The sequence below is a fragment of the Coffea arabica genome, chromosome 4e (genome assembly GCF_036785885.1).
Source record: "Coffea arabica cultivar ET-39 chromosome 4e, Coffea Arabica ET-39 HiFi, whole genome shotgun sequence".
Lineage (NCBI taxonomy): Eukaryota > Viridiplantae > Streptophyta > Magnoliopsida > Gentianales > Rubiaceae > Coffea > Coffea arabica.
Genome location: NC_092317.1, coordinates 46524341 through 46546383, shown reverse-complemented (window position 1 = coordinate 46546383; position 22043 = coordinate 46524341). Strand labels below are relative to the sequence as shown.

The 22043-nt window shown below is 35.0% G+C and overlaps 2 protein-coding genes across 2 annotated transcripts; one reads left to right on the top strand and one right to left on the bottom strand.

The window, feature by feature from the left end:
- Positions 1-3688: 3688 nt before the first annotated feature.
- LOC140005648 (protein FAR1-RELATED SEQUENCE 5-like) lies at positions 3689-4705 on the bottom strand. Its single transcript, XM_072046671.1, has one exon. It carries the CDS (start codon positions 4703-4705, stop codon positions 3689-3691), a length of 1017 nt encoding a protein of 338 aa, XP_071902772.1.
- A 14318-nt stretch (positions 4706-19023) lies between these two features.
- Positions 19024-21304, top strand: LOC113738443 (uncharacterized). Its single transcript, XM_027265644.2, has 2 exons — positions 19024-19512; positions 20780-21304. The coding sequence occupies exons 1-2, from the start codon at positions 19096-19098 to the stop codon at positions 21101-21103; spliced, it is 741 nt and encodes a 246-aa protein (XP_027121445.2). The 5' UTR covers positions 19024-19095; the 3' UTR covers positions 21104-21304.
- The last annotated feature ends 739 nt before the right edge of the window (positions 21305-22043 follow it).

The following is a 22043-nucleotide window of genomic DNA, read 5'->3' as shown; positions in this document are numbered from 1 at the left end:
GTAGATTTCAAACTTATGACTCATTCGTTTACTTTATGTAAATGAACTATTTGGCTGCTCTGACTCCATTAATCTATCTACTGTAGGAATGACTGCGGTTTATACATATGCAAATTCATGAAACCTGGTGAAGAAATGAAGGCTGACTTTAGAATCAATGTCTGTGTTAAGCAATCTTACTTACGTAATTATTTCCTATATGAGTATGAATTCCAAGTGTCTGTGTGAAATGAACCACAGGTTGAATTGAATCCAGATCACATTGGCTTTGTATTTGATCTTTTTTTTTACCCAACAAACGAGGTTCGGCACTTGTGTGTCTATGATTTTGCTGGATTGGAGAATCTGTTTACCTGAACATCTATCGGCATGGATGAAATAGCCTCGTGTTGACTGGGGAATGCAATTTCTACCATATGAATTTTTTTGCAAACAAATTTAGGGATTGATATTTATATATGAAGAGGCATTTTTATCAGGCATGTTATTTCATAGGTTTCATACTAGTTTTTTGTTTGGACTTGCTACTGGATAGATCTTATTATCTAGCCCATTGGTGTATAGCTATTTGATAGGTCACAAGTTAGTCCTTTTGATTGAATATAGCATTGGATTTTTTTTGTTCAGGCCTATAGTTGTGGTTTTTTGTTGGGCCCATACTAATGTAATGGCATCTCAATTTGTTACGAAAGTAAAAAGTCTTCCATGCTATCTCAATTTGTTGAGGATTTTAGATATTTTTGACTAGTCTTCATACCCATGCAATTCATTCATAACTAAGTTTCAACAAAAAATATTTTCTACAATAACTAACATAGAACAATGACACTACTGATTCCAATTACACCAAAATTCACCAGAAATCCAAGTCATACAAGTAGAAAATAGTATCTTTTATTCTAAGAAAAAAAAAGATTTTCATTTTGGGAATTATTAACAGAAAAAAGAAAATAAGATTTTTGAGAAATTACACTTCATTCATAACTAAGTTTCCAACTAAAAAATATTTCCTACAATAACTAACATGGAACAACGATCAGAAGATAGTATCTTTTGTTCTAAGCAAAAAAGAAAATAAGATTTTCATTCTCGAATTATTAACAGAAAAAAGAAAATAAGATTTTTGAGAAATTACACTTCATTCATAACTAAGTTTCAGCTAAAAAATACTTTCTACAATAAATAACATGGAACAACAAAATAACATATTAGCAATCATTAACCCAAATCAAGTGCAAAATAACATATTAGCAATCGTGCTTAAAGTACCAGGATTTAAACAAAAGCACAACAACAACGATGCCAAAACAAATTGCAGTACATTTTATCTTCCAAATGGTTTCTTTTAAGCCATTTACATCTGTCTAGAGTTTAGTTAGTGCAGCTTTCATGGTAGATAGACCCATTTCTATTGACTGGGAGTTGGTTGTTTCAACTGATGGAGTATTATGTAACACAGGTGACTCTCTGGTGGACTATCTAATTGCCTGGACATACACATCACACCACCCTTGAAATCCATTACACCGATTCTGTAACCAGCATGAAAAAATTATAAAATTATTTTTATTAAAAAACCACATATTCAATCATATATTACAAACAAATGAATTTAAATACCGGTCACGTTCTGCTTCGGACATGTATAATAATACTCAACCATATATTACAAATAAACAAATTTAAATACCACTCACATTCTGCTTCGAACATGTATAATAAAATCGGCCAAGATTTGCATCAGATTTCTCAACAATTTTGACTTCGCAATAATGCCCACAGCTACATTGCTGTAAGGGCCACTCGTGATTTGCAACTGAAGGCATGCTTCCAGTTGATGACCGAGTATCAAATCCTCGTCTTTCACGTATTTCTGATGAAGCGAAAAAGGTTCACGACAGCTCACTGTTTTTGGGTTCGCTTCCATTACTTTTACCTTCGTCCACTCACAACTGCCAAAGCATTCGTATTTGTCATACCATCTGAGACTCTCCCAAAGCAACCGTATCGATGAGATTGGGCAAGTTATGTTTCTATATCTATCTATATAAATTAAGACATAACGGGTCGACATATATGACAATTTCGACGGGAATTCTAATTTTCAGTAAAAATTCAACACATATGAAAATTTAGGCAGGGATTCAAATCTTTGGTGAAAATTTTTCACCTTAATGAAGTTCTTCTGAACCTTCATAAAGGCTTGTCAATCAGACCCAAATTCAAATATAATGAAAAATTTAAGCAAAAAAAGCCAAAAAAATATAACGATTCATGTAATGAAAGCAACATTAAAGCCACACAATTAAAGTAACAAGTCTCCAATTTACATGACTTTATATCAAACTAGCAAAACCCACTATTAAAGCCATGAAAATTCTTAGATGGATCAACATAGTGTGTAGTCACCACGTAGGAAATTTCAAACTAAAATTGATATCAATATCATTATCTTCATCCGTTTGCTCCTGCTCTCTACCCGTTTGAGTACCTTGACCTTCTATATCGTGGGACTCTTGGCCCACTCCAACCCATGGTGTCTGTAAAAAAGAAAGATAAAACATACAAATATAAGAAAAATATAAGTCAACACCTAACAATTGAATGCTTTAACTTTGTTGTACCTGCCCAAGATCACAGGTTGTCTGTGACTGCAATTCAAACCCCCTTTGCACCCACGTAGGACTTAAATTGCCATGCAACCCGTCTTGCGACATGCCAATGAGGCGGGATAACTCATACAACCCATCGAACACTATATTTGGCTCTAAAGGGCAAGTTCGCTTGTTGTGTCGCTCTTGTGAGCTGTAAAATAAGACATAAAATGAATTACGCTAGTTAATTTATCGAGATACATAAGAAAAAGAATGAAGTGCTTAAAGATTATTATCTTACTGACAGTTCCCACACTAGTTATGGACATGCTTCTCTTTTGTTCTCTTCTTTTGGTCTTCCTTTCCTCTGGTTACTTAGGGATCACCAATCCCAACTACATGGCGACGAGAGGATGATCTAACGTCTGACCTTTGCTCAAGCGATAAAGTCTGCATGTTAGTTATCTCCCTTTGGATGACATCCAACAAGTGCCTATAGCCATTGGATGTCTTTGATGCGTAAAAACACATTGTATTGCATGCGCTTGACAAACGGGCATATCGTGCCATTGCATTCTCTCTATGACTATGACCTTAAACATATGGCAACATGGTCATCATAGCATCTCTATTTGTTCACACGAACACTGCATAACTTGTTACTCCCGATTATATAGGACTCTTCATTGTCTATTTGAATAGGCATGAGCAATGAAATGGATGCACTAGACCCCATTATCCATCACGTTGTACCTAAAATACACATCTTGACTCTTCATCTCTTTCCTAACCTTCATAAATATGCGCCTTGTGAAGATTTCTGCAACATGCAGCTCTAAGTAATGCATATCAGTAGCGGGTAAGAGGGAGGTGTGCTTTGTCTCTGCGTCCAACCTCGTCTCCTCATGTTAAAGCCATGCCATAGCTAGGTCAAATGCCCTAACTGACTTAAATAGTCTTTACTCTTTGTGTTGGTATATCTTTAAAATATCGTTCATCTTCTCTAAACGTTGTGTGCTCCTCATGTCACTAAAAAAGTTCCATCGGAGATATGCTAATGCCCATCTTTTCCTCTTCTTGTAGATGTACTTAATCTAATCGTTATTCTGGAGGTTGCATGAGGTGATTAAATTGGCCCATTTTGTCTCAAACTGGTCAATGGAGCAATTTCTATACATGCAATTTTTGAACCATTCCCTGAACTCCTCATTAGCAATATTTGAGATGAGATTCTGTTGTATGTGCCATGAACAAAAGCGATGCTTTGCATTCAGGAAGCACATCTTGATTGCTTTCCTCATCTGAGGCGCCTCATTTGTCACAATTGATAATGGTTGTTTGCCGTCTATTACCTCGAGGAAGTTGTTAAGGATCCATTCATAAGTTTTAACTTCCTCATCAGGAACAGTAACGCATGCAAAAATGAACATGCAAAAGTGATTATTAATGCCATATATCACAACCAGTGGATACGGATATCTATTTGTGTTGTAAATACTATTAAAAACTACGATATCACCATAATATTTGTAGTCTTCCTTAGAGCGAGAATCCAACCAAAACAACCTTCCCAACCGGCCATTGTAGGTAACTGTAAAGTTAAAGTATACTTCAGAGTCAGCATCCTTCTTTGTAAATAGATATGCAACTACACCCTTCGCATCCCCATCCGCAATTTCCTCCATCCGACCGCCATTCATTCTATTATATAGATCTTTCATAGTGAATAGGACATATTGATATCCACCACACAGTTTCATAATTTGGCTGGTTTTCATGCCCACGCGACATAGTGTGTGTGCTTGGGCATAGTTAGCATCAGAGACCTTGCGGTGACACTTCAAGAATTTCGTGGTACTTGGGCATGCTAATTTGTGGGTATGGAGCCTCACAAATTCGCTAACAACATATTTATCTTCCTCGAATGCGTATCTTATCTTGAGAGTTGCTTGATAGTCAACTCTAGTATCTGGCCGAGGTTCTTTTCGTCGGTCCTCTCTATTCACGTGTTTTAGATCTCTCCGACCTTCTCGACTACATACCCATTGTCTATAATGCACCCTTCCATTGTCATCTATAAATTTATAGCCCTTTCGAACACTGAAACCCATTGCCCTAGCAAATAATAGATATAATATCTCTATTTATTTCATAGTGTCAAATGTCATGGACATCACATCATTATCGTCCAGGGTTGCATGGTTGATGGATACATCGTTGCCTTGTTGATCACCAGTCTCACCCAACTGCTCTCCTCGAATAGACAAGTCATTACCTTCAATGTGGTAGTATTCTGATGGTAACGCAAGGTTGGTATCCCATATCAAAAAATTTTGCTGATAATATTTAATGAGTCTCTTTTCTTTGGGATCATCAACCTCCATTGCTTTTGGAATATTGATCTCAAACCCTAAACCAAAATAAAATAGTGATATTTTAGGTTGTGATGTCTTCTTTGTTGGAGCACATGATGCGAATGAGCAAGAGACCCATGGTGTTCAAGTAGACCCCGTGAAGGTCCCTCAAGACCCAGTGACACGTGCAAGAGCTAAAAGATTCAAAGAGTCACTTCAAGCACTGGTTCATGCCGCCCAAACTCAAGAGAGACCATGCATTGAAGGAATAGAAATGGAGGATCCTTGCAAGACTACCAAAGTGTTGCTTACAATTGAAGATGCAAGTGATCAAGTTTGGGCCGCGATTGAGTAGCTCATGTTGAGCTTAGATACGGTCATATGGGCCTTAGTCCATTTATGCTTTGATTAGTTAATTAGTTAGTGATTAGTGGGTTAGTTTCGGCCAAGAGAAGGCCCAAGGGCTGGCCGAATTTTCTTTGCTATTTTTCAAGTTCTATTAGGGTTAGACAAGGCTATAAATAGCCCCAAGTTAATGTTTACATTCAGTTTTTTCGATATTATTCAATAAAAGTCCAGAATTTCGTCCATTGATTGTGGCAAATTCCGTTAGATTGTGAAAGCTAGTTTGAATATCCTAGAGTTGATTCTAGGTTGTTTATTGACTTATCAATCAAGCGATCACACTTGATTGTGGCGTCCTCTACCGTTGAATTCGTTCTTGAGTGGTCCAAATTTCGGTTCAACTCCGCCAATTCGCAATGTGTTCCTCTCCGGTCTAATCTTTGTTTCCGCGTCTCACACCATCTAATATCAGAGCAAGGTTAGAGGTATCACGTATGTCCCTTTTTATCGTTTTGAGTCTGTTTTGTTTCCATATTCGTAGTCACAATGTTAGGGTTTGTCTCAAGTCCGAAATCTGTCTTGTGTGTTTCCTTGTCGCGAATCTGTTTTGCGTCGTTTGTTGCTGTCCGAACTGTCCAACCTTGATTCTTCGTGATTTTTGTTTCCATTGTTGTGTTTAGTGTTGGATTTATTGTGTTTGTCCAGCAAGTAAAACAAAAAAAAAATAATTGGTGGCGGCTAGGGTTTCTTCCCTTCTTGTCGTGTCTTGAGTTTCATTGGTCTTGTGTCGCAAATCTGTCCAGAAATTCTGTTCGATGTGAGTTACTTGCTTTTGGTCAGATTATAGTCACGTCTTGTGGGTTTGTGTCGTCCTTGGGTTATACCAACAGCCCAGCAAAAGATTAAAAAAAAAAATCAAAGGAGTCGCATACCTGATTGTTGTGTTCTTGAAACATAATTGCTGGAATTTGCGTGAGGGTGTGACTGACCGAACTTGTTTGTCATTGAACCTTAAGTTTTTGTGTTGTATCTTGCAAATCTTGAATGCCAAAAGCATATTTGGGGAATTCTTGAGTTTCTTGATTAACTTTCTTGAAATTCTTGAAACAGATTTGGAAATCCTTGGGAAAGAGTCTCGGGTTCTTGAAAAAAAATTTGGGAGCAAAAACTTCTATTTTCTTGGCAATCTTGAACCTTGAACCGAAACTTCAGATTAGTTGGGACTGAATCTGATCTCTTGAGAACCAACTTAGTGAGCAGCAAAGAAAGAAAAAAAAAAGAAACGAACGAAAGAGAAAAAAAAAAAGGAAGTTGCGGCCCTAGTTTCCTAATCAAGATCAAAGTCCCACCTTGAACAACAACTAATCCTAATTCTCTTTGGATTAGCAGTTGCCACGAGACCATTCAGCCAGGCTTCTACTCAACCACAAAGCCCTAACCGACCTAAGACAGCCCATACACTACACTATCCAGTTTTCACAAAAAAAAAAAAACCAACCGCTACATCTTTGCCAAACCCAAATCAGCCTGCAATTTTGATTCGGTTGAGCACCACTTGGTGAGTCGATTGGATTGCAATTTGCGGGCCGACTTATACACCAAACTACCTCCAAAACCTGACCCAAAGACCAAGAACCAGCAGCTCCAAGAAATTCCAGATTTTTCGAGTAGAGTTTTCTAGGATTTTCAAAACTTCAACCTTGTAATCCTTTGTCTTGTTTTCCTTTTGAGTCATTAGTCATTGTTAGTCCTAATCTGAGTTTTAGGTCGCGTCTAGGTCTTCATTCACCTCCATTTATTGCTAATGTCTTGTGTCACTTGTTGACTAGTCAAGAACGAACTTTGCGGTGACGCTAGCAAGCCTAAGGAATTGCTGGTGAGATTATTAGAGAGTGATACACTTGAGTGAAACACGAGCGTGAGTGACCTATATATTATATATAAAAAAAAGAGAGAGGTAGTTGTTTTGTTTGTTTTTGCAGGTATACCTAAGCAGGTCGAGTGGAATTGGAGACCAAACCATGGACCTAGAACTACACATGGAGGCCATGATGGAAGAATTCAAGCAGAGTTTGCATGAAGCTTTCGAGCCTCTTCATAGACGCCTTGACCGAATGGTGAATAAGGATGTCAAGAGGAGGGGTTCTCCACAATTCCACCCCAACGTCTAACCTAACTCTTCAAAATCAGTATAGTGTGGGAGACATACCAACAACTCCTCCAACACAAACTTGAAAAAGAGCTAGTTGAGTGTGGTGATGAGCATGCACTTATGGTAAAAGTTGAGAAAAGTGTCAAAGAGAGAGAGAATGAACATTTAAAAGTGTTAAGTGTGAAAAATTTCATACATGATTCTGCCATAGTGGAAAACAAAAGAGAAAGCCGATATCTATTGTACAATTTAAGGATGTGAAGAGAACTTCTTATTGTACTAACCATCTTAACTTTGCATTGTCTAGTGTTTCTTGTTTTGTGCAGGTTAAGCAACGTGCAATCGCATTGGTCTTAAAATGCTCCATTCCTACATCCTTTAGAGAATTGAAGAGCTTTCATGGAGTTTGTGCTTTAAGTGTGGTATCTCTTTGTTATCAACAAGTGACCAATCTCTCACCTAGAGTTGATTTATTTGTTGGTGATCCAAATGAAGTTTCAAAGGGAGTTTTTACACTTGAAACTTGTTATAAACTTCCCTCTTATTTCGTTAGTAATAATTCTTTCCTCATTGTTCCAAATTCTGATTCCTTACAACCTGATTTTATTCTTCAATTTGAAGGTACAAAAGCTACCTATCTCGATCTTGCTCCATTTGTGCAAGATAGGCCATACCAACAACAACTTGCAATGTATTTTGTAACTTTGCACAATCATATTCGGGACTTTTCTAACTTGATTGAGCATCACTATGAAGATCCTTATCTTGTGAATGTGAATGGTAAGTTGTCAAGTGATTCTATACCTACAAATGCTAATTGTGTGATTTATTGTGTAGGTCCAAATTCGACCATTCATGATAAAAGGCTGATTAGAGAGCTTTGGAGTGGAACCTGAAATTTTCACAAGCTTTATACAAGATGTTTCTTGTCTTGGAGAATGTCGTTGTTCGAAAGCATCATAAGGTTGTCCAAGCGACATGTGACATGGCTGGTGCTCATTCATCTAGTCCCCACATTGCTATCTTATAAGCGCACCAACATGGAGTTCCATTTGCGTATCTACTATGGTTTTCGATCCAGGAGGGAGATGTGCGATGTTCTTCCTATCATTAACATTTTCCCCCAAGATTTGAGGCAAATCCTTCTCAAGAGGAGGGGAATGATGCGAATGAGCAAGAGACCCATGGTGTTCAAGTAGACCCCGTGAAGGTCCCTCAAGACCCAGTGACACGTGCACGAACTAAAAGATTCAAAGAGTTACTTCAAGCACTGGTTCATGCAGCCCAAGCTCAAGAGAGACCATGCATTGAAGGAATTGACATGGAGGATCCTTGCAAGATTACCAAAGTGTTGCTTACAATTGAAGATTCAAGTGATCAAGCTTGGGCCGCGATTGAGTAGCTCATGTTGAGCTTAGATACAACCATATGGGCCTTAGTCCATTTATATTTTGGTTAGTTAATTAGTTAGTAGTTAGTGGGTTAGTTTCGGCCAAGAGAAGGCCCAAGGGCTGGCCGAATTTTCTTTGCTATTTTTCAAGTTCTATTAGGGTTAGACAAGGCTATAAATAGCCCCAAGTTAATGTTTACATTCAGTTTTTTCGATATTATTCAATAAAATTTCAGAATTTCGTCCATTGATTGTGGCAAATTCCGTTAGCTTGTGAAAGCTAGTTTGAACATCCTAGAGTTGATTCTAGGTTGTTTATTGACTTATCAATCAAGCGATCACACTTGATTGTGGCGTCCTCTACCGTCGAATTCGTTCTTGAGTGATCCAAGTTTGGGTTCAACTCCGCCAATTTGCAACGTGTTCCTCTCCGGTCTAATCTTTGCTTCCGCGTCTCACACCAGCACATGTATGCTCAATGTTAGTCAAAAAATAAATTTTCTGGTCATCCAAATAATCACTAGGAGGTTTTTTTTCCTTACTTTTTTGACCCATTACCATACTGCTTCAATCCTCCAAAGCCGAAATAAGCCCAATATTATTTTATATATCATAGAAAATAACGAAATAATATACCTACTACTGGAATTTATTTAATGTACTTAGTCAGTTTCAAATTCTAAATTCTCTGGCTCATGTTACATACAAGAACTAGAGAATGCACAAAAAAAATTAAGAGCAACTAAGCACGCTATTATTTTATATATCATGCAAAATTGGACTTCACTTAACCCATTGCTCCAATTTTCAAAATATACTAACTTCTTCTAATTAGATTCAAATACTAAATTAAAAAACAAAACTCTGCACTATGTTACATAAAACAAAGTGTGGAGGCACAAAAAAAAAGACATTTGCTTGTTACCTTTCTTTAGACTGTTCCATGGTACGTTCGTTGATTTCGTTGCCAACCCTTCACTACTAGCGTTGATCTCACACTGATAGCCCCCCCCCCCCACACTTGCCTTCTTCCTAGTAACAACTACAATTTATAACGGGGATTCAATGTCATTGTACCTAGTTGTTGGGCTTTTTTTACTCTTTCATTAACACATGGTCTTTAATAATTTATTTACTACTAGCTTTAATATAGACAAGTAGCCAATTCTACCATGAAATCCCTACTTTTCCCATTTTGGGACAATCATTATTTCGGACTTTTCTTTGCACATAAATTTTCATCTTTTTGTCCTCTAACCGAATATATTTATCATTCATTCATGTTTACTTTATCGTGCATATTTTCAAATGGAGATAGGATGACTTTAAACTTTTTGAACAATACATTACACAATTTTATTTATTACACCATTTACTAACTGCTTTATAATCGGCATAATTATCTCCATATCCACTCCTCATCCCCATTTAAGAAATTCATTCATAATGCCTTTTGGTCTTGACATTACATTTTACCATTGCGCCATCAGCCAAAGTTTATTGCACTTCTAAATTACATTTACTTATATTCATGTATGTTTTTGGGTTGTGCAAAGCTATATATTTTTAGAGTTTTGTGTGATTACATTCATTTCAAATTTCAATATTTGAATGATTAACCCAAATATGAGCACCACCTCATAATGTTTCCAAGATGCCTAACATACAATGAAACTAGGTTAATTTTTTTTTCAAACATAATAAATTTTATTCCGCATCTACTCCGACTCTACATTAAGGGGAAGGGATGGACCCAAAGGGGTCAACGGAGAACTCGGAGATGGTTGAACGAACCGCCACTAAACCAGACGGGTGCCTTTGCACTCGTTGGTGAAATTATAATTAGTATCATACTCCTATAATTAGCAATATTAAATTAGACACCAAAAACTCTCTAATTATAATTAGCATTGTACTCCTATAATTATGATTGTACAAGATATATGGCAATCACAATTCATTTCATAGCTTTGAAATCATAATTGATATTGTAGATGAGTAACCACAAATATAATTGAAAATTTTGTTTTAAAAACAAAACTAAATTTGTCGGCGCCTAATTATAAACATAATTGACATAGAGGACTTGAATATATGTTTGAGGGAGAACATAAATTGTTCTTTTCAATATGAGCCAAAATTAGATATGACTAATGATAAACGTAATTGATATAGTGAACTTGAAATCGGAAGAGAGATTGTATATGTTCAATACATGTGTTAAAGTGAGATGTTGTCACTCAATCAGAAGTTGATATTAAAACCGATGATAAGTAACAAATATAAGTTTAATTTTGTTTACAATAGAGATCAAACAATTGTAATAGTCTTAATTAAATTGGAATTGGACAACTGCTATTGCAAGGTGTAAATTAGACTCCAAATTGATTTTCAATACTAGCTTAAAAGTCATTATGTCAACTATATAATTATGTTTGTGAATCAAATTCACTATGTTAATTATGATTATGATTACTTGTCCACAACCACAAATGTTGATTTCTTCAAATAATGTGTTAATTATGTTTACATTTACTCATCTAAAATTTTGATTCCTGTTGAAAAGCAACTATGTCAATTATGTATATATTCACTCATTTGCATCAACTAACAATTCAATTTAAATCAGCATAACTCTTTAAAGAAAGAGTAAACATTTATCGCTTAATAATCTTGATTTGTGATCATACGTATGGTTTATATGTATAATTTTGATTCTTTTTTTTTTTAACAAATTCGATCCTATTGTTTCTACTCTTTCCACTATTTTTTACTTCTCTTCGCGCCAATTTGTAGTTTGATGTCTACCCCACATATCCCCTATTTTGGGGTTCATAGAACATGCCCACAACTTGTCTAGGGGTGCATGTTCATTTACAATAATACAGTCCATATAATACAGTGGGTCCCATGTTTAGAACTCTTTCTGCCCGGTCTTTGGTAGCTATTTCCCTTAGTTGTCCTTTGCCTGGTCCATGCTCATGTGTTGTTCTCATCCCTTTCGTTCTTCCTACTATACAAAGCTAAGTCAACTTTGCACCATAGCTGAGTTCGACAAATTGGTATTCCTTTCCCATCGATTATGATGTACGTTTGGATGGTGTCTGTAACTTGGTTTCGAGTTATGGACTGTCATCTACTCATTTTTCAAATCTATATCACAGTCTGTAACTTTCTTCAAAATTACGGACAAATCTAAACCATATAATGATTTCTAAGCAAACTAGTAACATGTTAATCTGATTAATGTTTAATCTTATCAAAAACTTAATTTTTTCCCTCCCCTCTTGCTAATCTCCAAATCCCAACTTTCTAATGTTTTTGTAGAACTCGCTATCTCTCATCCATAAGCTTTATCTGCCTCCCTCATTTTTTCTTTATCTTCTTCAATCCTTTCTCTGCATGTATTTCTTCTCTCTCATCCCACTACCTACTTCCGTCCCCTCATTCTTTATCGTTTTCATTTTCAAATTATTAAATGTGGGACTTTAATAATTAAGAGTAGCATTCTCATACTCTTTGTGCATATGACATTAATTTGAACATTGAAACGGTAAGAGAAATCATTGTCATTAATCTGTGATTTGATATTGATTTGTGGTGAATGGTGGATGTCTTCAGTTATTGGAGATTTGAGACAAAGACCAAAATTTTATGGATTGATAGGAATTTCTCTCCCAATATTGCATCAACATGTGACATAGTTTTTGGATTCAGATGGAGGTTACCAAGCAATAGCAATTTGTAATTCTCTTTGCTAACCCTTTTTTTTCCAAACAGTAAGTCTTTTGCAACTAATCCCTGCATATGATTTATAAAGATTAAATTAGTCAGATAGAGAGAGATGTAACTTGGGAAGAAGGGCAAAGTTGGATGCAAGAGGATATAGATTGTGGACAGTGAATGGTGTGGATGAGATGAGAAAGATTTGGAGTGCCAAAAAGAAAGGGATTTTATTATAAATAAAAAACCAGAAAGGGAACGGTTTTTGTAATATATTAGAGTTTCAAAATGCACTTACTATAGCAGGTGACTATAATCTTCATTCAAACAAATAGAAAAGATCATTTTCATTCAGTGTCTATTATCTTTTTCATTCAATTACTATAGCAAGATTACAGAGTCTATTATCTTTTTTTAATAGAAAAGATTATTTCATTCAAACAAATTTGCACTAATTGCAGAAAATATATCAAACAAATATGACACAAATACATATAGATCTGAAATCAATAGATATAGCAGATCTAAGAAAATAATACAAATAAAGATAACATCGATGCTCCTATATATCTTCTATCCGAATGAATCAAGATAGTCCAATACATCATTGCATGTCTGCTGACAATCAGATTTGATTAAAACCAGTTCACGTGCAAAGAAAAATTTATATTTGACAATAATGGAGAAATTATAGATCTAAAAAACTAGATTCTAGATCTACAAAATCTCAAATTTCACAAAGATAAAAATGTAAAAAACTCTTACAAGAAAAAAACTTAGAAAAGAATAAAACTCTCACTAGAACAATCTAAAAGAGAAGAAACTCTCACTAGAAGATCTTAGGAGGAGAAGAATCTCTCATACAAAATCCTAGAAGAGAATTTATTCAATTAAGAAAAACTAAAAACTATAAAGAGTAACTTTTCCCATGGGGAAAGACTAGATTTGGTCTCTCTTCCATGGAAGAAATGAAGAAGATCTTGACTGGAAGAATTCTAGAGAGAAGGGAGAGAAAAAAGTTTTAGAGAGAGACATTTATAGTGTCTGTGATCTAAGTACTACTCTATATTATATTATGCATTATGAATTAAAATTAATCTTCTATACAAATTTTAAATAGATCAATTTTATCCCAATTAATTAGCTTAGGCAACTATAATTTAGATCTATGTACGTTTGTATGGTGTTTTCCTACCAGAACTACAATACTTTGTATCGGGATTAATTATGTCCCTGTTTGATAACTCAATTTAGCACCTAAAATTAATGGATTCAGATGTTAATGTATTCAAACACGTTTAATAATAAAAAATTGAACATCTAAATTAATTAAGTGGTACTGAATTTTTAGACAAAACTTCTTCTTAAAAATAAGTAATAAACTATTTATTTATTACTTAATGAGATACACACTCAAATATGCCAGATTACTACTTAACAATTCAATTATTTAATAGATTTAGCTTTAGATTTTAGATTTCAGTTTTCAAACTTCAATTTTATCAAATGCAACCCTATGTCTATGGTCTCATATCGCAATTGAATATTTAAGGTAAGAGAGAAAAACCAACCAAAAAAACAATTGACATGAATTGGGGAGATTCCTTAGAATATAGGTATTCAGCAAAAAATTCGGTTAAATATTGCTGTTTGGACCGCAAGTATCAATATATGCTCGTTGTACCAAAAAAAATTTGTTTCCAAAAAATTAAGAATTTTCTGTCATGGCGTGACAGATAGGCCCGAACTTTTTTTAAAAAAACACAGCAGGCTGTCACGCCACGTAGACGCTATGGCCCAGAAAATTAGGCCATGGTCTGACAGACAGGCCCAGACATTTTTAAAAAAATCGACTTGGCCGTCGCGCCCTACCAGAAAATAATGACAGACATATAGGCTGCATGACAGGCCAGACAGTTTTTTTTTTTAAACCTGGTTTACACAATTTTTTGAAAAAAGAATTGGGGTTTGTTAAAAGATTTAGGGTTTGTTAAAGGATTAGGGTTTTGGGTTTACTAAATTTTAGCAAACTTAAGTTATAATATTTTGTTAATATTAATTTTTAGCAAGTTATGGGTTTACGGTTTATTGTTAAAGGATTTATTATGATTTATCAATTTTAATTTTGTTAATATAGTTATTAATAACTTACTTATATATTAAATCAACCGTAATTGTCTCAAAGACAAAAAATTGCTACATGAATTGCGATTTATCTATTTAAAATTTTATATAAAATGCAATTACGTAAAAAATTAGTAACATGTTCATAGAAACTAAGAATTGTTCATAGAACGCATACACAGTGAATGCACCCTAACAGGTCGTTATTTGGTATACCATACTCATATTAAACGATTAAATCAATTAAAGCGGCTATAGATTTACTTATACCTCTATATCTATTAAATTAATGACTGTTCGAATCAATTGCAGTTTACTCATCCAATTGTAGGGCCCTCTATCTCCGTTCAAATTTTACAGCTTCAAACTACACAAAGCTCAGATAGAGAATATGGAGGCTTCGTTTAGATTTTACAACTTTAGACTAAGAGTATGAAGGCTCCATTTAGATTTTACAACTTCAGACTACACAAAGCTCGGACAGAGAATATAGAGGCTCATTTAGAGAGATGAATACAGACGCTTGTTTAGAGAGATATAGGAGATGCGGACTTCAGTGCTATTTAGAGAGAAGGATGAGAAATGGAATTTAGAGAGAGAACGAGGGAAAAATGACTGAAGTTGCGCTCCAAAAGTTGCTCCGCCCATGAATATATAAGCGAAGTGGGTTGCTTATAGCCTTTGATCCAACGCCTATAAGCAACGGTCACATTTTTTGTTTTTATATCTCTCTGACCCAACATAAAGTTTAAAAAAAAAAGCACTCTGTCTCTTTGGTAGGCCTGTCAATCGAGCCTAATGAGCTGGGCTTTTATAAGCCCAAGCTCAGCTCATTTAATTTATAACACCTTCGGGTTTCGGGTTATGAATTTCGGGTTAATAAATGTGAAGCTCATACTCAACTCACATAATATTCGAGTTATAAGCTTTATTCGGGTTTAGCCCAAGCTCATTTATTACTCAATTTTCTTAATATAATTACTATAATTATTAAGTTGTAAAACTGATTTAACATTCACAGAACTGCAATATTAAAACTAAACATGAACGAGTAATAATTCTTAAAAGGTACATAAACCAAGAATTTTTCCAACAATATTTATGTCTAATTCGTTCAAAGTACATTAATAATAATAATAAAACACATGGTCATAAGCCAATATATTTTCAAATATTAGAACTTTTTCATAGCCTTGTGACTTGAATCCAAACATGCCAACACAAAAAGAAATCAATCAATATTATGTCAATATAAAAATTTACTCAACGAATAAAAAAAAGTTAGAGTTTTAGATATGCTTTATCAATATTTTCTCTCAAAAAATCCGGTAGAGAAGTTGATTTTAACTCTTGGACGGAGGAGGAGCTGGTAGAATAAACAGTTAAACACTACTTGTTAGTCTAAATATCAACAAGAAATCAAATAATTAATGAAAATTTTTAAATATTTCTACTAACCAATAAAATCAGGATCAAATTCTTATTCAAAATCAATTTCCTTAGGTGCATCTTTAATCCAATCTTGAACACAAATTAATGCTTCAACAATGGAGGGTAACAATGAGCTACGAAACTTGTTCAAAACATGTCCCCCTGTACTGAAAGCACTCTCAGATGCAACTGAAGAAACAGGAATAGCTAAAATGTCTCTCTAGAGCTAAAGGGCAATCCCAGATAGTAAACCAAGATATATTATACCATTACATGACCCAAAGATTTGACATCTATAGTTAAATCACAAAAAATAAAAAATAAAAACCAAGGTGCAGTTTATAAGTGCCATAAAAAATAATAAAAATAAACTCTAAACAAAAAAGGGGGAAACACATTGGATCGGAGAGATAAAGGATTTGGAGACCAAAATTAAAAATTACCTTGCCTCTGGTTTTGGAGACGAGGAGATTGAAAGTTGCAACTGAAGAATCCGAAGTGCGAGCCTGCGAGGTGGTCAGTGGAGGCACGGAGAGTCCGAAAATTGTTGATATTTGGTGAAGTGGCTGGTCGTGAGAGAAATCAAGGGTAACCAAACAAAGTGCTTCGGCTGGCTTTCGGACTTTGGAGAACTCTCACTTGCGATTTTGATTCTTTGAAGAAATGAAAACGAATGAAGAATCACTTCGGTCGATTCGGTGGTCTTGTGGAGCTTTGACTATTTGTTCCTTGTGAGCTGTGAGTGTGACTGTGAGTATGAAGACCGAGCTTTGGTCTTTGGGTTCTCTTCTCGAAGACTAAAGACTCTTCACTCTTCAGCGAAGGCAATAAGACAAAAGGATTTATTAGGCTCTGAAGACCATAGTTATTAAACCCGGCCCGGCCCGGCGGTTCGACCGGTCAACCCGGCGAACCGGCCACTAAACCGGGCCGGTTCTTCAATTGGATCGTTTCTGCATATGAACCGTTGACTTTTCAACGGACCGGCGGTTCAACCGGATTAAACAGGAAACCCGGCCGGTTTTGTGGGCAGACCGAGTTTGAGGAAAAAATGTTTGTCCAAGCCTTTGCTTGGATTCGAACTCCAGACCTTCGGTATTGTTTGTGCGTAGCTCACCACCAGGCCACTTTGTTGCTTGTTCATTAAAGGCCATTCTTATGCTATATGAATGTTTTGTTAATTTCATCTTTATTTTTTTAAACTCTCCAAAACAAATGTATTTGGAATCTTTTAATAAAACTTATGACCCTTATATTCTATAAATTATAAAATAGATTTCAAAAATAACATATTACATAATTTATTTTAAAGACAAATATTGTTTTTTAAATATTTTTTTGCATTTAAAATTTGTAAATAACCTAGATAATTACAATAAACATCTACACTTGAAGTTTGGTGGATTACTAATTAAATTTATGTTTTGCTGATTCTTATATGAATTAAATATTCTATAGCAAATTAAATTAAATGAATATTTGTTATGACATTATTTATTACAATTTATCTCATATATCCTATATCAAAATTTATAAAATATAATATTTAAATATATGTAGTGACCCACTGGTTCAACCACTCACCCACCGGTTGAACCAGTGACCCGTTGACCCACCTCCTTCGCCGGTCTCCTCTCCGGGCCGAGTTTAATAACTATGCTGAAGACTCTTCAATAAAGAGTCAGACTCTTCTTGAATGAATAGAAATTAGTCAATGAGACAAAAAGACTTAATTAATTGTATAGTTAGTTTTAATTACCAAATATTATGTAATATTTATAGAACTGATTAATTGTATATAATATAATATCAAAACATAAATATTATATATAATACCTATATATATAATTATATTATCAAAATATACATATTATAAATATTATCTATATTACATTATATATAGGGCGGGGCCTATCGGGTTTGAGTCTAATAAAATCCAAGCTCAGCCCATAGTTAATATGAGCCTAGTTTTGAGGCCCAAATTCAGTCCGATTCAATGATATTGTAGGTTTATCGGGCTTTTTATCGAGCCGAACGGATCGATTCGGGCTGCCCTGCCCTATTGACACTCCTACTCTTTGGGCCGTCGCGCCATGCCTACTGTGTTTTTGAAAAAAAAAATTCTGAGCCTATCTGTCAGGCCTAGAAAGGATATTCCCAAAATTTCTAGGCCATTGTGCATATGTTGATACCTACGATCCAAATAGTAATATTCGACCGAATTTTTTGCTGGATACATATATGCTAAGGGATCACCGTCAAATTTATTTTTCTCTTTCTCTCTCTTTCTCTTATAAACTTAAACTAAGCCTAATATATATATAAGTATAGACTCTCTTAATAACTTTCAAACTTTTCATTCTTTTTTTATTTTTTATTTATTTTAATACATAAAATCTAAATTTAAAAATTTTAAATAATGGATTATAACTAATCCCATCAAACAATGAAATTTAAAATTTAAATTTTAAGACTTTCTAGTATCTCTAAGTTTAGAATAATAGTTATAAATTATAATGTTGGATTTTCAGATGCAAGGAAAAACCTTCAATGTTTAAATTGAGACAAGCCGTAGTATCTCCTAATTTGCGTGATTTCTAATGTAATTTTAGTCTTGCAGGTGTCCTATGTCAGATTGTGTTATAAAAACATATTAAAAACATTTACACAATATAATGGCCAGCAATACACTAAAGTCTAGATCAATATTGAATATTTTTGGATTAAAATTATTTTGTAATGACTTTTATTTTTAATATTATAAAACTTTTTATCATGTCATTTATGAGACAAAAAGTTGATTAGTAAAAGTATAGGAAAATTAAAGATTTTTTAAGAAATAATGCTCCTAAGTCGAGAATATGCTTGGGAGGTAGTTTAATTTAAAATTAACCGAGTTAAAAAAAAAAAACCCTTAAATTTGTAGGGTTCTTCAAGCTCCTTTTCCTCCAAACGCTCCCTCCTCTTTTAACTCCCTAAACTATGGCGGAAACAGAGCAAAAGCAAACCCCAGAAACCCTAGCCGACGGTGAGGTGAAGGAATCGTCCACTCAACACATGGAAATAGTTGAAGCCCAAGATGATGACGCGGCGGTCGGCGGCGCCGGCGGCTTAAAGCGCGTCAGAGATGAAGCTGACGAGGAGGGAGAGAACAGCGAAGATGTCAAGAAGTTGAAGGCTGATGATAAGTCCGTAGAAGAGGAACGGCTTGAGAAAACGGCTGACGCGGAGCCTAAGTCGTGTTCGGAGCCGGAGCCGGAGCCTAAGTCGAGTTCAAAGCCGGAACTTAAATCGGGTCCCGTCGAATTGGGTCCGAAGAGCTTTGAATCGTCTGTGGAGATGTTTGATTACTTTTACAAGTTTCTGCATTTCTGGACACCTAATGTGAATGTCAATAAGGTAGAATCGATTTAAGCTGATTTTATTTTTCTTTTCTTTTCTATTTATTCTTTTGGGATTCTTGAATTATTAGTCAAAGTTTAGATTTTTATTGAGTGTTTCTGTTATTAATTCTAAAGGGTAATCTGTTTATGCATCCCATTCTTTCATTAGTAGTTGAACCTGTGTAGCATGTTTTGAACGATTGTTTTCTTTTGATTAATAAGTGATTAGAAGAAAATGTTAGTTTTGCTAAAATGCTTATTCATGAGAAGAGTTGAAAGAAATAGGTTTGATGGGAGGAATTACTATTACATTTAGACGAACTTTTGGAGGGAAGAATAATCATACTGTGGAAGGTAGGATTGAGCTAAGTTAATCCTAACAAGCTCGAATTTGTTGCAGTTTGGTGTATATGAGCAGGTGCTTAGTGAATGTTGGGTCTGTTGTGAATTATTTGGTGATTGCGAAATTTTGTTGAAGTTAAGATAGCAAAGCAAAAAGTCTCGAGTGGTATTTTCAGGGGATTGTTCTTTAGTTTGGTGATACTGGATCATGGAATAGAGAGGTCGAATGTGGTGGAAAAACCTATACGCTGTATGGTTTTCTGTTTCGCTTGTTATTCAAAAAAATTTTGAATTTGGAATTGATGGTATGCATTCAAGAACTTTTATTGGTGAAAGTTTGATGTTGTTCGTCTGGTATTATAATTACTTGCATCTGTCTTACTAGCCAAAATTGATAACATCCATGTGGGCCTATTTGCTTTAAGTGACTGATGTGCTAAACCTTCCCCATTGCCGCTGATGGTGATCTTTTGGTTGGATTTAATTGGCTGTTTTTTCAAATTTTTGATTGTGTATTGTAGGTTTGTTGACTTGTATATTTTTTTGGGCAATACATCCTTTTGTAGCTGCGGATTTAGATCATAGGCTGATCCTTTTTCATGCTTGTCTTATGTCATGTCTATGGCATACTGCATGCAATTGAGCTTCTTAATTGGTTTAGATTATAAAAAACTGTGAGGCACAATGAGCTGTATACCATGCTCGTGGATTTTAGTGAGAAAGGGTTGCATGATCTGTTGATTTTAAGTTTTGAGCGAGAACTTTGTTGCTCTTCTTTTCTGTTTTCTTTAATTTTTGAACTACTTAAGGTTATCTTGTGTCTAGATGAAAAGGCGTTAGCGACTTTGAAGGTGTTCATGATGCATGGAAAAGAATTTATCTTTGATGAATCTGTTTCTCTGAAACATCCTGCGCATGCTTAATTGTTCTGTATTCTACAGTATGAGCATGTGATGTTGCTAGAGTTGATCAAGAAGGGTCATTTGGAGCCAGATAAAAAGATTGGTAATGGGATCCGTGCCTTCCAAGTCCGATACCATCCAAAGTTCAAAAGTCGATGTTTCTTCCTAACAAGGGAGGATGATTCTGTGGATGACTTTAGCTTCAGGAAGTGTGTTGATCACATACTTCCTTTGCTAGAGAACATGCAGGTTAAGCATGATGTCAACAAGGTATTGGGTGGAGGCCGTGGTGGTAAAGCTGGTGGCTGTGGAAGAGGAGGACGTGGCCATTACCGTGGAAGGGGTGGCAAGTCAAGAAACTAAGGCCATCTCATGCGTGCATAAATACTTTGGTGGTGGTTGAAGGATCAATACACACTGTATTTCTTCTTCCCATCTAGCTAAACTGCTGTCTTCGCAAATTTTGGCCCATATATCTTATTTTGGCTTTTGAAATTAGCATTATTGTAGTACCTGAAAAATCCAGTTTTAGTAATTAGATCAAAATTAGCTTGCAGATGGTTATTTTGGCGAGTTTACTTGGTTTGCTTTATAGTTGCATGCAAAATATGTCCTTTTTTTAACTTTTTTTTTTTTTTGGTAAATGAAAGGTTTTAAATCCAAAAGCTTTTGTTTTCTTCTTCTTTTCCTTTCTATATTTAGATTTCTGTTCGTTTCTTTACCATTTCTGTTACAATATACGAATTTGGACAATAGTATGTAATTGAGTTTAGTATTTCTTGTAATAGTTTTGATACTCCATCTCAATATAAAAGAAAAATGGTCTAGTTTTGTACCCCGAAATAGAAAAGATAAAAAAAATAAAAAATAAAAAATCCTTGTGCTTAGAAAGAATTGGTTTGAGTCCGGCAGTGTCCCTGTCGCAATTGCAAAATGCCAATCTAACTACCAGATAAAACAGTCAAATGACCATAGGGCTCGCCATTCCAAGCATAATTCTCTTCACTCATAGATGCAAGAAATTACACTTTTTCCTCGTTTTGCAAGAAATTATCCAACATTAACCTACGAATTACAAAGACTACTTGCTAATGAAAAAGGAATGAATTCCACCTCTCTGGGACTTATTGCTGTTACTCAATGTTTAACTGGTGGATCACTATTCCGAGTTAAAGAATAAGGTTCATGTAAAATCTAATAAAATAACCCAATATGAACCAGAAGCAATGCGCTTGAGCCATCAGAAGAGTGCTAAAGGATTACTTCTTTTTTTTTTCTCCCAAAACGTTAAGAGATTTGTATT

Bases quoted from the DNA above. Each gene is read 5' to 3' on its own strand.
- LOC140005648 (XM_072046671.1), bottom strand. From the start codon at position 4,705: ATGGGTTTCAGTGTTCGAAAGGGCTATAAATTTATAGATGACAATGGA.
- LOC113738443 (XM_027265644.2), top strand. From the start codon at position 19,096: ATGGCGGAAACAGAGCAAAAGCAAACCCCAGAAACCCTAGCCGACGGT. The intron at 19,513-20,779 runs GTAGAATCGATT...TGTATTCTACAG, and splicing joins CTAATGTGAATGTCAATAAG to TATGAGCATGTGATGTTGCT.